This window comes from Sarcophilus harrisii, chromosome 3, assembly GCF_902635505.1.
Source record: "Sarcophilus harrisii chromosome 3, mSarHar1.11, whole genome shotgun sequence".
Classification (NCBI taxonomy): domain Eukaryota; kingdom Metazoa; phylum Chordata; class Mammalia; order Dasyuromorphia; family Dasyuridae; genus Sarcophilus; species Sarcophilus harrisii.
Genome location: NC_045428.1, coordinates 497,572,031 through 497,589,962, shown reverse-complemented (window position 1 = coordinate 497,589,962; position 17,932 = coordinate 497,572,031). Strand labels below are relative to the sequence as shown.

General features: G+C 39.9%; 1 protein-coding gene across 5 annotated transcripts in view; it reads left to right on the top strand.

Annotated features, from left to right (window-relative positions):
* The first annotated feature begins 5,382 nt into the window (after window positions 1-5,382).
* Window positions 5,383-17,932, top strand: part of EMSY (EMSY transcriptional repressor, BRCA2 interacting) — an 87,037-nt gene continuing 74,487 nt past the window's right edge. For all 5 annotated transcript variants that reach the window (XM_023499686.2, XM_012545324.3, XM_023499685.2 and 2 more), the window contains exons 1-3: window positions 5,383-5,737; window positions 8,257-8,365; window positions 13,502-13,601. In XM_023499686.2, the coding sequence (XP_023355454.1) occupies window positions 8,296-8,365; window positions 13,502-13,601 (170 nt within the window). In that variant the 5' untranslated portion in view covers window positions 5,383-5,737; window positions 8,257-8,295. The remainder of the gene's footprint in view (window positions 5,738-8,256; window positions 8,366-13,501; window positions 13,602-17,932) is intronic.

The window sequence follows — 17,932 nt, the reverse complement described above, 5'->3', positions numbered from 1 at the left end:
CTTTAAAGAGACTTACCCTGGATTTATGACTGATAGATTTATTTGCCTTATCATCAATATTCTTAGTTTAATATTTCTATTTTCAGAGTCAGCATGAAATGGAAAGAATGCAAGCCTGGGAGTTAAAGGCCTGGGGAAATCCTAGATCTGTTATTTAATAGCTGTGTGGTACACTAAGTCCCATATACGTTCTCTGGGACTCAATTTCCTCATCTACAAAATCTTTATATTTGGACTACATGTGTCGTAATCATCATAAGGCTCAAATGAGGTGACAAATTTAAAGCATTTGGTAAACCTTAAAATACATATGTATTTATATCATTCTTAGATTTATATTGTAAACTTGCACAGGGCAGGAACCGAAGGGCAGAGAATGATGTTGCTGCCCTGGATCTCAAGGAAATTCTAGTGCTGGTTTCATCAAACTGGCTGACCTTAGGCAAGTCACTTGGCTTTATTTAACTTATCTGTGAAAAGAGAGAATTGCACTAGAAAATCTCAAAGGTCCTTTCAAAGACTAACATACTGTTAATCAATGATGCCATGATTCTTACTTATATTTAACTTCCTGTATAGGGCTAGACAATCAAGTTTTTGATAAATGCTTTTGGAGGAAAGCAGGTATATTCAGTGAACAGAATGCTACAGTGATAGGTAAGACTTGATGCTGCACATGGGTAGGTTTGGGCTTCCTTCATCTGCCAGGCTTGTTTGGCTTTCTTGCCCCTTGCCTTCTGAGTACCTGTCTCTTTCAAATGCTGTCAAATGCATTTAGCAGCTGTGTGGTCATCGACAAATTACTTAATAGTTATTTATGTATTCTCTTCTTCTTTTACCTTAGATTAAAAGTTCTTTAGGAAGAGAACCAGCATTAAATCTTTCTTTGTAACTTTAGTCACTAGCATAGCACCTTACACAGCTGAATAAATGCTTGCTGAATGTGTTCTGTTTCAGATACCATATTTTGGGGAGGATACAGATGAATTGTTTAGAAAAGAGCAATCTTGATGGTGGTTGGACTTAAGGGTAGGCTGAGAGATTAACTGGAATTTGGGAGGCTAAGGCTAGAAGAGAGAAGATGAGATAACATAAAGAACAGTAGTTTTATAGTATGTGAATAACTGTCATTTGGAAGCAGCCTCAGATTGTTCTACTTGAGCAGAACTGGGAGTAGTGAGTGCAAGTTGTATTAAGAAGATTTAGGTTTGATGCAAGAAATAAACAAACATTCTAACAATTAGAAACATGGGCTTCTTTAGATGCTCACTTTCATTACACACCTTCTTGGTTAGATATGCCTTGGACTAGATGGCTTCAGAGGGTTCTCCCAACTCTTGGATTGTTCAATATGAATATAAAGGGGAAGGTCATTTAGCTGGGGGGCTTTACAGAGGGGATGTTATCTGATCTGAACCACGAAGAATCTATAGGACTTCACCAGGTAGAAATGGCTTGAAGGAGAGGGCAAAGGAGACAATGTGAACAAAGGCACAAGAGATGAGAAGAAATGCAATGTGTTTGGGTGATGACAAATAGTACATCTTGGATAGATTACAAAAATAAAGGAAGAAAAAAGCATTAGTGCTTTACAGATATTTTCTCATTTGATCTTATAAGAACCCTAGGATGAAGATCCTTTTTTATTATCCCTATTTTACTGTTGAAGAAACTGAAGGCAATCAGAGGTAAGTGACTTCCTAATTCTATGCCCAACCCTCTATCCATTGTCCTACCTAAGAGTCTCTAAAAGGGGGAGCAGTGAATAAAAATAAAAAGACAGTTCTGGGAGTTTAAAATTTGGGAGCCATTCATACAGAAATGTTAACTGAAGCCATGAGAGTGGACAAGATCACAAAGTTAAAGGGAAATGATCCAATAATAAAGTGTTGGGGAACACTTATATCAAGTATGGAAGAATCCATAAAAAACAAGTGAGTGGTTAAAGAGATAAAAGAATCTAGGTGTCATGTTAGGCAATGGAGAAGCACATCAAGGAAAAAAGGTGATCTAACAGTGTCAAATATTTCAGAAAGGTCAAGGAGAAAAAAGGCAAAAGACATAGTACTGCATATGGTGTCATGAACCACTAAGAGAGCAGACCCAGAGGCTAGGCTGAAAAAAACTGAAGAGGTTTAAAACTCATTCAAGATTTTGAATAATCAGAAGGAGATAAATGGGTAAAGTTCCAGCAGATAGAAGCTCAAAGTAAAGGATGCTGTTTTTTAAGATGGGGACACCCAACTATGTAGAAAAAGAGTCAGTGGTGCAGGAGATATCAAAGAGCAAAAGGGCGAAAAGGTTGGAAACATATGGAATTAAGGCTAGAAATGGAAGGGTTAATCTTTGGCTAGAAGGGTTAGGAGATGGAACAAAAGGAAGGAGATGAGGTCATAGTGTACTTGCTCTAGACCTGCCATTCATAGCTTAATTCCTTTGGGCTGAGTCTTGCTTTAAAAATCAAATCTTCCCTGGAGGGAGTCACATCTTCAACTATCATCAACTGTTACCATATATCCTGTGAATACCGTAGTAAGGATACTGACCAGAAGAAAGGGACACTTTATGGAAGATCAGTGTTGGCAGATAAACCTAGTAGTTTTGTCCAGGACCTGTTCAAGAATTCTCCCATATTTCCATATAAATTGCAGTCACAGACCTGGGTTTAAATCATGGCTTTGACTCCTTAGAGAGAGAAAGCATTGGGTGATGGGCATGACAAAGGGATTTGGAGTCAGATCTGACTCAGATCTAGCTTTGAGTCTTGGCTCAAATACTTTGTGACTGCATGTAGTGATCAAGTCATTTCCCTTTTCTGGGCTTCAATTTGTCCACTTGTCAAGTGAAGATTAGGATCCTTTCCAATTCTGAGATTCTAGTCTTGGTTCTTTCTGCCTCTTACTAGGGCTTTATTACTGTGAGCTATTAGTTCACATTATTATTATTAGTTTATTAGCCTCAATTATGTAATTCTAGGCAAGCCATTTCCTTAACTACTTTATAGGGCTGTTGTGAGAACCCTACTTCCGTCATTTACTAGCTCTATAAACTGAAGAGTTATTTTTTACTTCTTGGACTTTTACTTTTCTCATCCATAAAAAGGGGTGGTTGATTAAAAGTCTAACCTACAAGACTGTGGTAATGGGCAAGACTCATAAAACTTCATTTTTGTATGAAAGTTGTGATTTCATTGGCACAAGGGGTTCACAATGAGGAACCTCCCTCTACAAAAGCAGATCTACCACAGATCTCAGGGAGTGTCCTGGGTCTCATTAGCAAACTCATCCAAAGCTGGCAAGGAGGAAGACTGTTCTTTATCCATCCTGCTTATGTAAATCCTGCACTAGATGAATAGTAAAGTACACATTAGTACTTCAAGACTTACATAATGCTCTCTTCACCAGAACTGTGATGAAAGCCAGTTTCATATTAGTCTTTCACAGAGAAGTATCTAGGCAGATAAAACCCAGAACCTGGAAGTCAGGAGAACCGAGTTTAAATCCTGTCTCACACTTACTGACACACATTGTTATCCTCAAGAAGCTCCAGAGGGGAGGAAGACTACTTTTCTCCAAACAGGAATGCCTATTAGCTATGCGACAGTAGGCAAATTACTTAAACGTCTTTGTGCCTTAGTTTCCTTATAGACAAAATATAAAATGGGGATGGTAAATATTTACATCATAGGGTTGTTAGAAGGATCAAATGAGTATAATATGTAAAGTGCTTTGCAAATCTTAAAGTTCATATAAATGTTAGCTATTATCAAAGCTAGCCCTCCTCACACCCACTTTACAAAGAAACTGAATCTCAGAGAGGAAAAAATGGCTAGTTTAATTCAATCACTTCTACTAAGTCCTGGGCTTTTTCTTTTACAAATTTTTTTATAAATTTACATTTTATTTTAAGTTCATGTATATTTGCCTCCCATTTTCCCTTCCCTCTTTGAGAAAAGCAAAAATAAAAGCCACGTCCCAATATGAATAGCCAGGCAAAACAAATTCCTGTACTGGCTGAAAGAAAAAAAGTTTCAAACTGCACTCTGAATCCATCCTGTCAGAATATGGATAGTAGGTTTATACCAGGAGTGCTCTAGAATTGCAGTTGGTACATTGTGTCGATCAGCGTTACTAAGTCTCTGATAGTTGTTGCCTTTATTGAAATTGTTTTAAAACTTGTTTTTCTCATTCTGCTTATTCTTTCCAGGTTTCTTTGAAACCATTCCCTTCATTATGTCTTGCAAGTTAGTATTCCATCACATTCCCATATGATAAGTTGCTCAGCCATCTCCCTTATGATTTATGTTCCAATTCTTCTAGTAGGTGCTGAATAAAAACTAGTTTGCTGACCACTCTGGCAAAAAGAGGGGTTATCAGAATTTTTTGTAAACATGAATCCTTTTTTCTTTTCTTTTTGATCTATCTCTTTGACAAAATATCCCCAGTAGGGATGTGGCTGGGTCAGAAGGTATTCACAGATCAGTTAGCAGCTTAATGGGCATAGCTCCAAGTTGCTTTCCAGAATGGTTGGACCAGTTTACAATTCCTCCACCAGGACATTAATGTCTGTTCCCCCTCATCCCTCCAGCCTTTGTCATTTGTCATTTTTCTCGACTCTGCCAATCCAGGAGGTGTGAGGTGGAGCAGTTGCAATTCATTTTCTGGAACTGTTACCGATGCAGGACATTTATTCTTCCTTCTCTCCCCTCCCCCCCAATACGGCTATGGTAGCTTGGATTTCTTTGAGCCCATCAGTGACAGCCAGCGCTTTTCCCACCAAACCCCACCAGGACTCCCTTTAATAGCCGGGCTTTGGCGACCTTTAATGACACCGGGGTGAGCCCTGCCATCCTCGAAAAACTCCACGAGGTAAGGAGGCCGTGGTGCCCCAGCGCAACGAGCCGTCCAAGGAGTCTCACACGCAGCGAGCGCCGGGGCAAAGCCGACTCTCAGAATGAGGAGCCCCAGGCTCTTTCCTTCCCCCCACCCCCACACACACGCACTCGCGCTCACACACACCTGCCTATCAGGTGAAGGACAGGCCGGCCTCAACCTGGCGCGCTGGGGAAAGGGAATCAATGAGAGACTGCGCATGTTCCTTTCCGGCATCCATACCGTCGTCTTCCGCTACCTGCCGCGGGAAGGCTGTTGGCCGTTGACGGGACCCGGTCCAGACCTCTGGGAAAACGAATCCATTCGACCGTTCGGCCGCGAACTGCCCCGCTTTCCTTCACCCACCGCCCCCTTTGGAGGGTAGACCGCCAAGCCTCCGGCTCGGACCCATCTACGCCATCTCGACCACTACGTGTGACGGCACACGTAGCCGCGAGCGCAATTGATTGGCAGGGCGGAGCGAAAAGGAGGCGAGGCGCGCCAAGAGCGCGGAGGGAGGTGGGCAGGGAGAGAAGAAAACTACACGTCCCAGTCTCCTTCGCGCAATGTGAGGTTTCAGGGCGGTGGACCAAGGTTTGGGCAGGTATTCGCAGCATGCCCCTTCCCGGGCTGCTTTGTCCCAGGTTAGGAAAGCTAGGCATGGAGGTCTCCACCACCATTTCTCCGTCGAAAGACAGGAATACCGTGGGCACTACAACTCCCAGGCACCGGCGCGCGGTCGCGCCTGCGCCTTGGCGCCCGTCGCCATCTTGCCCCCTTCTGAGGAACCGCAAAACAAACCCAATTCCTGCTGGCCCAGGTCTCGTCGGAGGAACCTTTTAGATGAGCCGCGAAAGGCCAGGCAGGTGGGTCGCCCCGGGGCCAGGCTTCGGGAAGGGGTGGCAGGCTGTCCTTGGCCTCCCGGGCCTGGCAGCACTGAGGAAAGCGCGGTGTCCCCCCTCCTTCCTCCGCCGTGCCCATCCTCCGTTGTCTCCTAACGGGATTGGGGGGGGCGGGGGACGGGGACTGGGGTTGGGGTCCTTCCGAAGGCAGAGGAAGGCAGGGAGGCCCGGCCTGGAACTGGAGTCGGAGGCTGGCCGGGAGGCGTAGGGGCTCTGGCTGCTGCTCCTGTCCCCCTCTCTGCTTGCCCCTGCCCCTCTCTGGCCTCCCTGTCCTCCCTCCCTGCAAAGCTCGGGGGGGTTGCACCAGACGGTCCCCGAGGCCCCTCTCAGGTCTGACGTCCGGCGTTATTTCAGCCCCCTTCCCGCTCTGACACGCCGTGTTCTCCGCTTCCCCGCGGCTCTGACATCTTGGGTTCTAGCATCCAGCTCTGACATTCCGTGCTCCCGGTTCCAAGGTCCTCCCCGGCTCTAACATCCCGGCTCCCGGCATTCTAGGGTCCTTCCGGCTCCAACATTCCCATGCTCCCCGAGTCTCAGGGCCCTTGTGGGCGCGAGAGCTCCTGTGTTCTCCGTGACTGAGCGCCCTGCCCAGCTCCCCCAGCTCTTGCTGTCCTGGCTGGAGGCTCCCTTGCAGCCCTAACAACCCGGGCTCCCCATGTCCCAGGGTCCTTCCGGCTCCAACATTCCTCCGCTCCCCATGTTCTAGGGCCCTTTCGGGCCGCACAGCGCCGGGAGCTCTCTCTGTCCCGGCGTCCTGCCCAGCTCCCCCGTCTCGGGCAGTCCGTTTTTTAGGGTCCTTCTGGCTCCAACGTTTCTCTGTTCTCCATGTTGTAGGGTCCTTCTCTAATTGATAACATCTGGTGCTGTCCTTGTCCTAGGTCCTTTCCAGCCATAACATCCTGGGCTCACTAGGTTCCAGTGTCCTGCCTGGGTTCTCCCTGTTTTAGGACCCTTTCCAGCTCTAACATTCTATATTCTCCATTTTCTAGGATGCTTCTCAACTCAATAACATTTCAAAGCCCTTTTCAGCTCTAACATCTGATGCTGTCTATGTTCTAGATCCTTTCTAGCCACAACATTCTCAGCTTGATAATATTCTGTCCTCCCAATGTTTTAAGGTCCTTCCTAAATCTAACATCTAATGTTCTCCATGTTCTAGAGCCCTTTTCAGCTCTAATATTCTGTATTCCCTATATATAGCTCCTTTCTAGCTCTAACATCCTGTGCAATTTATGTTCTAGAGTCCTTCCTGGCTCCTAAATTCCATGTTTGCTGGTTATTTCCAGCTCTGACGTTCTTTGAATGGAGGTGCAGGGGGCAGGGAGGCTACTGTTGGTTTCCTTGGGGTCAGCACTCCTGTCATTTGCTATCCTGCTGTGACACTGGGGCCCTCATGACATTGGGGGAAGGGAGGCAAACTGAATGTAGGGCTTGGAGGAGAAGGGACTGAAAAGTGTAGGAGTGGGAAAGGTAGGGATGAGGATAGGAAAAGTTGGAAATAGTGGGGGATGGGTGGGTGAACTCTTGTTGCTAAAGCTATGTGCATATGTTTGGTGGGTGAGAGCATGGGGGGGGTCCTTTTGTGCCTCTCTGTGTATGTGTTGGGGGGGAAGTGGGAAAGGATGGGTGGCCTCTTGTGATCTTGTGTGGTTGTGTTTGGAGAAAAGGTAAAGGAGAGATAGAAGAGGCGGGGTGGGAAAATAAAGGTGTCCATTTATGATATTTTTGTATGATTTTTCAATGGTGTGGAAGCAAAGAAGAAAGCTTGAGTTGGATGGTTTAGTATGTTCCTCCTATAATTCTGTGCGCATGTGTTTAGAGGGTAGGAGTTGGGAGAGGTAGAAGCAAAGAAGGAAGAGGGTAAAGGTAGATGTGTCCATCTTGTGTTTCAGAATGTTTGTGTTTAGGGAGAGAGGGAAAAAGTAAGGGAGTCAAGCTAGGCAGGAGGCAAGCACTAGGTGATGGCATTTATGAGGGAGGAACAATGGATTTGGACTGTGTTTTTTCTTTAACATAACTAGGTAGCTGAGTTTCTGTGGGGATGCTTCTGGATTGTAAGGTCTGTCAGTCTTTGTGTACCTTTGTTTTGGAGCATGGCTGTATCCTCTGCTTCCATAATCTTTGCCTAAGCAAACTGATTTCTTTTCATGGTTCTACTCCCTTTTTGAAACTTGCTGATCTGTCATTGTGCTGTTATTTGGTTTTAATTGCCTGTTGATCATTTGGGTTCATAAAGAATCCAGGTAAGGAATGGTGGTCAACATTAGAGTAAATAGTAGTAGAGTAAATAGATGAAACCTAAATCCTTTTTAAAAAAACAGATTGACAGAGAAAATGTGTTGCAACTACTGAAAGTCTTGTCTGCCTATTCCTCCACAGCAGGGAAACTGCTATAGTGGGGAAAGTGTGGTTTTACAGGAGTGTACTATTCTGGTTAATTAATAGATACGTTTTGGTGACTTAAGTTTTTTCCTTTTTTATAGGGAAGATAAGCTCTGTGGGGCTACAAAACAGGAGCAAGGATGCCTGTTGTATGGCCAACCCTTCTGGATCTCAGCAGGGATGAATGCAAAAGGATCCTTCGAAAATTGGGTAAGGTATCATTTTGGGGCCCTGAATTTTTATGAACTATGTTGTTCTGGAATTATATTCATTTAATGATGATTTCAATCATAACAACTTCCTTTTCTTGAGTGCTTTAAGGTTTGCAAAGCATTTTGCTCACAACTTGCAGAAGTAGATAGTATTTTCATTTTTTGATAAGTAAATTCAACCCAATGGGAATTCTCTGGGATCATAGAGAAATTTATTATTTGAGTCAGAAATTCTGGGTTTTCTAATCCTCAAGACCCACTAATGCTTGTTCTGCTAACATCAGTGGAACTTAGAATCTAAGTTCAGTTTAACTAAATTAATTATCTAATACCCATGAAGCATTGTGGAAATGAATGATAATGAAATTTATATATGCTCTTTTATTTATATGTGCTCTTTGCATTCTGCCTATTTCTCATAACTTTATTATATTTGTTGTTTTGTTAGACTTGCTGTTGTGATGGTTTTAAAAATCACATTTTAATGTCAACAGTTAGCATTAAACTAAAAATTAACAGTAGCTATTACTTTTGTCAGCCTGGAATGATTCCTTGGGTTGGAATCTTGGTTTAAAGCAGTGTAGAAGATCTCTATGACATCCAGATTTTGAGACCTTCAGTTGCATTTTTCCTTTTGAGTGTGAATTTGGACAGTTCACTTATACTCCTTTTCCTTCAGTTTTCACATCTATAAAATGATGGATTTGAACTTGATAACTTCTAAAGTCTCTCTTGACTCTAGGCTCCTAAATGTACTGTTTTAAACTCGTTTTTAGTGACTTTTGTTCCTCCTTTAACTTTTTCTTCCTGTGTGTCAATTCTTTTGCCTCCAATGGCTTCATCTTGCCTGAAGGCTAATATATAAATTTTTTAGTCTGACATTGAAAACTTTCCACAGTCTAGGTTTAAACTTTCTACTTTCTTCCTCCCTACGGGTTCTTTTTTTGCCAAATTGAACGTGGTGGATGTTCTTTAATCTTCTCTTGCCTTCTTTTACAACTGCCTTGTTATATTGCCCTTCATGCCTTGAATATATTGTTGTATTTGATTATTGAAATGCTTCTCTCCACCACCTCTATTATTCCTGATCTCTCTGTATACTCCACTCCCAAGATAAAAGCGATTTGCCTTCTCAGATTCTTTTGAAAGCACTTTGTTCTGACTTCCCCTTTATCCCCATCATATTCTCGTTTATGTCATCTTTGTTTATGTACATGTTGTATAACACTCCATTAGACTGTATGCCTCTTGAGGGTTTAGACATTGTTACTTTTCATATTTGCACCCTCAATGCTAAGTATAACAGCCTTTATTGCACATAGATACTTAATAAATGCTTTATATTGATGTTATGGTGATTTGGTGTACATAGGAAATCATATTTTATTTCACAATATATGCTTTTATTTATTTCATTTAATGATAATGAACAAATAATAGCTACACTAAAACATTGCCATATGAGACGACAGCAGTAGATCAGATTGATATTTAAAGGATTTTTTGGCTTTTCATCAAGAGATTAAAATTAAATATAAAAGTATGACCTTTAGCTCTAAACATATCCCTAATCACAGTTAGAGCAGTGTCAGTAAAGTTACAGTGGAGCAGGGGCTAAATAAAAGAAAACAGATCCTGGAGTGCAATGTCATTTATAAATAAGTGATCTTTGACTTTGGGAGGGTGAGGGTTGGCAAGAATTTGCAGCCATTTCTACCCCCAGCTTCCTCCTACTTATTATCATAACAATGAAAACCTTTGCAATGCTTTTAAACACTAGGAGATTGGAAATTTTAGGAGAAAAGCACTGTTTCGATGGTCAGTAATTTTAAAACAAACTTTCATTTCTTTTTTTTTTATTATTAAAATTAAGTTTAATGCAGGATAATAAATTCAAGTTTACTTCAGTAAAAATAAATTGCAAGATAATGTCTTTCTTTTGCACCTGTAGAGGTTGTAAAGTCTCCCTTTTCTACAGTACATGTATTTTAAGTGATGCCCAAAGAAGCACGCTTAAGAGAGAACTTAGTATTGTGGAAGTGCTACAGTATAATTAAATGGATGATTTGTATAAATTAAAATGTTTAGGGCTATGTAATATAAACACTAATAACAATTTAGTTTATAATGTGTTTATGCTGTGGTTCCAGAAGCCAATTAATACTTACATGTCTTTGGAGGTAACACTTTGAGATAGTTTGGCAACCATGTAGCAATAGAAAATAGATAACTGTACCCTGGATGCTGTACCCATAATGGCCCTCATCAGACATAACTAAACAGTATGGGAAAAATCATGGTGTTACAGTAGAAAGCTTTATAGTACAGGTGGATTTTTAGAATTTTTCACAGGAGGAAGAGGGAATGAATTGGAATGCAAAACTGAAATCAGTATTTTGGCTTTGTGTGAGCTTCCTTGGACTGCTTCTATGCATGATGATTAAGTTAGGATTAAACTGTGCGGAAATATTGGCAGCATTTAATTATTTTTGTTCCCTTTAGCCACCTAAAACTTAGAATTACAAAACTAAATTGATTTGTCCTCCCTAAATTCTTCTTTTTGACTCCTCTACTTCGGCTAATTGTCTCAAAATTCTCTTAATCATCTAGAATTCAATCTTTGGAATTGTCTTTGATTCTTCCTGTTTTTTTTTTTTTTTTTAAACACTTTCCAGTTGCCAAGTCCCTACTTTTTTTTTTTAACCTTCATAATATCTCAAATTCAACTCTTTTTATTCCTATTTCTGTGCTAGCATTGCAGTTTAGACCTTTATTACTTTTCACAAAGATTCTTTCTAGTCCCCATACTATCAAGACTCTACTCATCCTTCCAGTTCATCTTGCATATGGATATTATATAATTTTTTACTATGATTATGTCATTTTCCTGCTCAGCATTCAGTGGCCTCCTTGTTGACTACAGAGTAAAATGCAAACTCTTTAGTTTGGCATTCAGACTCTTCTCCTATTTGAATCAACCTACCTTTCAACCTCATTTATTAGCCATGCTATTCTACAGTAAAACTGGACTACTTGCTTTTCTCTAAGGATACCTTTGCTTGTATCCTTCCACATTCCATTTCTCTCTATGTCGATTATGCTTTTCCATATTATTGGTAGTTGAAATGTTAGCCAAATGTTGCCCTCTAAAACTAATTTAATTCTCCAGCCAGAAGTTTTCTTCTCTCATTGCATGTCAATTGCTCTTTTTATTTGTACCTTTTCCCACAGCACTTATATACCTATTTGCATTGCTTTTTGTGTATATGAGTACCTCTCTTACTAGCATGTAAAATCTTCAAGCCCCAAGCCAATATCTTATTTATGTTTATATCTTACTTTATCTCCTTTTGCCTCAATTCCTCCTTTTGTGGAATAAACAGGATGGAGTAGGGGATCATTAAATGCCTTTCCATCTTTGAAATGAAATTAGAATACAAAAATTTATGCTGTTTCATTCTCTGGAAGGAGAGTACAATGAAATTGCCTGGCACTGAGGCTTGGCAGAAGTTGTCTAGAAGGGTTGTTCAGGCTCTTTTGATCTGAGGAAAGTAGAGGATGCCTCCTAGTCTCTCTTTGGTGCTCATTTTGCCATCAACTAAGAGGGAATAAGCAAGATGAAACTGTTTAGAACCCTAGGCTGTTAGACCTGGAAAGAATTTTATAGATGGTCTAACCCAACCCCTAATTTTATCAATGGGGTGACTAAGGACCAGAGAGCAGAAATGTCTTGAAAGCCACACAACAGATTACTGGCAAAAGCAGAGCTAGAAATCAGGCCTACAAAGGGCTTTTGCCACTGTATGAAAATGCATTTTTAGGGAGTACTTAGAGGAGCATTTGCAGGTAAAACAGTTTGTGAATGAATGCTTCTGTGAGATTCCTATAGTTTTATCAGAGCATTTTTGGAATTCTTTAGCATCAGACATAGAGCCTCTTAATGGCACAATCATCTTCCCAAGATTATCAGTCTACGTTCTTCTCTAATTCTTTCCTTTTCTTCATCCCATAGAGCTATTCATTTGGCTAGTTATTGAAATGTCTGTTGAATTCAACCGTTTTTCATTCCAAGTGGACCCTTATCAGACCCTCATCATTTCTTGCTTAGACAGTTTTAACATCTCAACTTCTTGCTTACAGCCAATCCCCTCTTCATTTCATTTATATCCATTTGAGCTGTGCGCATCCTCTCATTCCTCTATTAGAAAATCTTCAGTGGTTTCCACTCCCTACCAAGTGGCCGTCAAGACTCTCCATGCTTCAGGCTTCAGTTTCCCCATTTAGCCTTGTCTTATACTAGTCCCTTTCTCGGTTCTGTCTGTACAGATTTTCTTTTGATTTTCTTTATCATTCTGTCCTCATGTTAAGAATAGTTTCTTTCAATTTCCATCTATTGAAATCTCTTTTCTCCTTTAAGTTAACTCAGGTGCCACTTTAGCCAGATAGTCTTCTCTAGCCCTTCTCTTCCTACCCCCCCAATCCCTGAAAGTAATTTCTTCTCTCCTCCCCTCCTCAATTTCTCCCTTCCCCATCACTCTATCCACTTTTCCTTGTCTCTTTCTCTCTCTGTCACTCCCTTTTCTTAATCTGTCTTTCTGTCTTTTATAAATTTTTATTCCCAGTGCCTAGTACAGACTCAAACATGGCAGATGTTTTGTATTGGGCAACTAGGTGGCGCAGTGGATAGAGCACAAGCCCTGAAGTCAGGAGGACCTGAGTTCAAATGTGACCTCAGACACTTAACACTTCCTAGCTGTGTACCCCAATTGCCTCAGGGGAAAAAAAAAAGATAAATGTTTGCACTGAATTAAATTGTCTTCTGGTAATTCACTCATTGAGTTTGAGTCTTGGTTATCTTGGTTCCAATGTCATAAAATGGAATGTTTCTTTTCAGATTTACTCTTTAAAGTGTCTTTTTTTTTTGCCTTATATTTGAACAAGAGTCATTTGCATCAAGTTGGAAATATTATGTGTTTATTTAGGATGTTTTAGCAATAGGATTTTAAAGAACCTTTTTATTTTTACTTCATAGTTGATTTGAATGTTTTTTTCAGTGAACTTTTATAGAACACATTACTGAATTAAATAAGCACATTAAAAGTTTACGATAAAAGTTGATTTCTTCTTCTTCTAGAATTGGAGGCATACGCTGGAGTTATCAGTGCCTTGCGGGCACAGGGGGACCTCACGAAGGAAAAGAAAGATCTTCTTGGGGAACTCTCAAAAGTTCTTAGGTAATATCTTTATTTTAAATGTGAAACAAATTTTCATCTTCAGATTTTGTTATGGTCAATAAACATCTATTAAATACATATATTGTGTACCAGGGACTATGTTAAAGGCTGGAGATATAAGAAAAAGTAAAAGACAGATTCTACTCTTAAGGAGTTCAGTTAGAGTAATATAAGATCATATAAGATAAGCTTTATAACATTATAATATTCACTAAAATACTTTGTGAAACAAATTCTTGTATTTTCACATCCTTGGGGTTGCTAAGGGAGTCTCAAATTTTATTCTTGGTTTGTGGCCAGTTTTCCAGTAGGAATGTTGATTAGTTATGGGATTATAGGATTTTGAAGCTAGGAAAGGACCTTGGAGATCATTGAGTCTAGTCCCCTCACAGATAATAAAAGCCCCCAGAGAAGGAGTGTGACTTATCCAAGATCAGACAGGCAGTACTCACCAAGATCCCAGCCTATGTCCTCTGATTCTGTATTTACTCCTCTTTTTGTTACATCATGGAGCTATCACTTCCAAGTCAGAGCCTGTATTGAGGCAGGTTTTTGTTAGGTCTATAGGACATTTGGTGGGTTGAGATGTCTTTGGATCTAGACAAAGAGTGGGGGAAGATGGCTGCAAAAGGTAGAAGTTGCTATTTGATTAAGATCTTACATAACATCAGGATAAAATGTGATAATAGTTTCAGGACTAGACCAGACCTTAGTTACCTAGACGAACTCCCCTTGTGGGAAATTGATGCTTTGGAAGTCAGGTTTTTTGCCTGTGGTTTACAGTGTTCTTTCCTTGTGGCAATTCTATAAGGTAGATCAAGCATTATTAGCTCTTTCACAAAGTAAGAAACTTGAGGTTCCAAAGGTTTTCTTTCTTTCCCTATCTTCCTTTTGCTCTACTTTTTTCCTTTTCTCCATCTTGTTCAGGCTAGAAGTACAGCAGCCATTCACAGGTCCAATATCACTGCTCATTGTCTTGGAAGTTTTAATCAGCTTTGTTTATGACCTGATCCACTTTGCCTCTCCTTAAGCAGCCTGGTGAATCCTAGCTTCCTGTAGGCACATAATTCTGGTGCTTGATCTAGCATAGATACCCAGTTGGTTTTAACCCTGTGTAGCTCAGAGCTTCAAGTGATCAGCAGATCTCAGCCTCCCATAGCATGAGTCACCACATGTGATCATACTTTCTCTAGTAGCACTTGTGGTATGATTTAGTGATGGTTCCAGAGTTGGAATTCACCTGAATAGACATTAAGCATTGACATTGGTGGTAATGGGAGAAAAAGAAGTATTAGCAGACTGCAAAAAAGAGGTGGCAGAATCTAAATTGAACCTGGAAGGATGATTAGAATTCTGAAAGGTGGAAATGGTATGTTTGTCTGCAGTGTAGACTGTGTGATGTGAAATTTTGGAAGGATAGTTACTTAATAAATATTTGTTGAATTGAATTGTTATTCAGAAGAGGAAGTAAACTGCTTCTGTGTGTGTCTAGGGGGCAGAATTAGACCTAATCAATGGAAATTTCATGATTTTTGGGATAGTATAAAAGCTAGAATTTACATACAATTTAGAGTTCTCTGTAAATCAAATTGGCTGCTATTAGCAGTAATGATTTGAGTTCCTTCTCAGGTAGATGTTCACACTAGGTCTAGATGAATACTTGTTCAGGATGTAGAATGTGTAAAATGTAGGATGGTCAGTATGTAGAATGTGAAGGTATCTTCAATATCATTTAATTCAGCCCCTCCTTTTATAGTTGAGGAAATAGAGACCTCACGAAGTGAAATGGGTGTTATTAAAGGATCCAACTGAGGATGAATGATTGATATGACAAAAGAGCTTCAGCTCCTGCCAGTTAGATTCTTTAGTTAAGAGTCTGAGAGTCTACTTGCATCCCATTTGGACCATTCTTAGATAAGCTAAATAGTTTATAATGAAGATGATTCTATTATAACCTATCTTGATATAATCTCTTTATCAGAAACTTTTCTATTATTTCTCCCTGAAATTTAAAACTATTTTTTCTTGTTTCTTCAATGAAAATGTGAGTAATTCTTATTTGTATTTTTCATGAACTTGAGGACATTATTAATTCATTCCTTAGTTTCATCATCAACAATAAAAAAAAAGTTTTAGGACTAGTTATTAGACTATTTGTGAAATATAATCTGTTTAATCTTTCAGTATTAATTTCATATTAGTTTATTTAGATCAGAACACTTTAAAAATTATTAGTAATGTGATATGATGCAGAAGGTAACCAGTGATTTGAGTAAGATGTTATTGTCCTAATGTCAGTATTCAGAGCAGTGAATCACATTTGGATTACATTCTTACCCCTAAAAGTAGGTAGAATGTCTTACTCTCTCAAATCCTTTGTTTCATTGGGCATAGAACTGAATATTCTCTGAACTGGTGGCCCATCATCCCACCTAGAATAGGAATCCTCTTCACAGTCTTCCGGCTAAATGATCATCTCCCTTCCCTTTGAACAAAAAGGTAACATGGTATAATGGCAGCCTCACTGGATTTCTGGATCTGGAGGGTCTGTGTTCAAATCTTGAGTTCTGTTGCTACTACTGGGACTATGGATGATGATATGGTAGTGGTGGTGGTGGGTGGTGGTGGTAGTGATGGGGATGATAGTAGTGATGAAGATGATGATGATATGTTAATTTCTATAGCGCTTCCCAAACACAACTTTACAACATAGTATTACCAAAAAGAAAAGTGAGATTTCAAAAGATGAAGGGACTTGCCTAGGGTAACAGAGCTATTGAGTTTCAGATGTGGGTAAAGAGCCCTAGTCTCTAATTCTTAAGTTTAGTACATTTATCTCTTTATAGTAAACTACCTTTATCTTTCTGCGTCCTCTCTATAAAATGAGTCAGAGATAGTGGTCTCTAAGATTTCTTCCATTTTAAATTCCATCAGATTTCTGCCGATCAGGAGCTCAGTATCCGATGAAGCTGCTCACCCCATTGTTGGAAAGCTGAAGTTGTTAAAAAGTTTTCCTTAATTTAAGTTGAAATCTGCTTTGCTTTATTTTCTTTTTATTCTAATTCCTTTTAAGTGCTTGAAGAACTACATTCATGTAACCCCTAAGTTTTCTCTTTTTTAGACTAAACTCTCCTTTTGTTTTGTGCTTACATCAGCTACTTATTTGGTCAGAGTAGAGTCTATACTTTTCCCTCCAAATCTGAATGATTTAAAACCTGAATTGAACTTATATTCTTTTTTCTTCACAGTATATACACACAGAGGTGTATGTATAAACACACACACACACACACACTTTTATTTTTCAGCTCTTTAGTAAACATTAAACACCTCTTATGTGGAAAATACTGTTCTAGGTAATAAGGTTGGAAAGATGGAAAAATGACAGTCCTTTCCTCTAGAAGTTATAACTTAATAAAGTAAATACAGTTACACAGATAAGAATGATATAACATTTTATACTTATATTCCACACCTGGAACTTTTAAATTACTGTTGATGGCATCAGGTTCATTCCTTTGGTGTCATTCTCCAATCTGTATCCTTGTTCTATATTATGTGTTCAGTTTATAAGTTTCTCAAATACATTCCCTTGTTTCCGCTCACACAGCTACTACTATTGTTCAGGCTCTCATAGTTTCTTGTTTAGAATACTAATCTAACAGTCTCCTGATTAGTATCCCTGCCTCAAGCTTTTCCTTACTACAGTTCATCCCTCCCACAATTGCCAAAATGATTGTCCTAAAGCACAGGTACGATCATGTAACCACTCCTTTTCTCCTTCTTCCCCTCCCAAATCAGCCCCTGTGACTCCCCATTGCTTCTAGGATCAAATAGAAAATCTTTTGGCATTTTCAAGCTTCTTACAACCTGGCCTCTTCCTGTCTGCTGTACCCTTAAACATTTCTCCCTCCCACCACACTATAGTCTAGCCATCCTGGAGTCCTTATTGTCGTTTGTACACTACCTCTATTTCTCTTCTGCATGCCTTTGCCCTAGCTATTTTTTGTGCCTAAAGGCTTTCTTTTCTCTCTTCCATCTCTTAGAATCCCTGGCTTCTTTTAGAAGCTTTCATGGTAGTACTTTTTGTAGGATGATTTAGCTGTTTGGGGCCCCCAGCTGCTAGTTAGTGTTGTCTTCTCTAAGGTTACCTTGTATCAGTTTTGTATTTATCTAGTATATAGATGATGTCTTCTCCATTAGAATGTAAACTTCTTCAAGGCAGAATTACTTGTAGTATAGATGTATCCTTATTGTTTAGTTCAATTTTTGAAACAGTGTTTAATAACTGTTTGTTGATTGAGTATAATATGTGAGAGACCTAAAAGAGA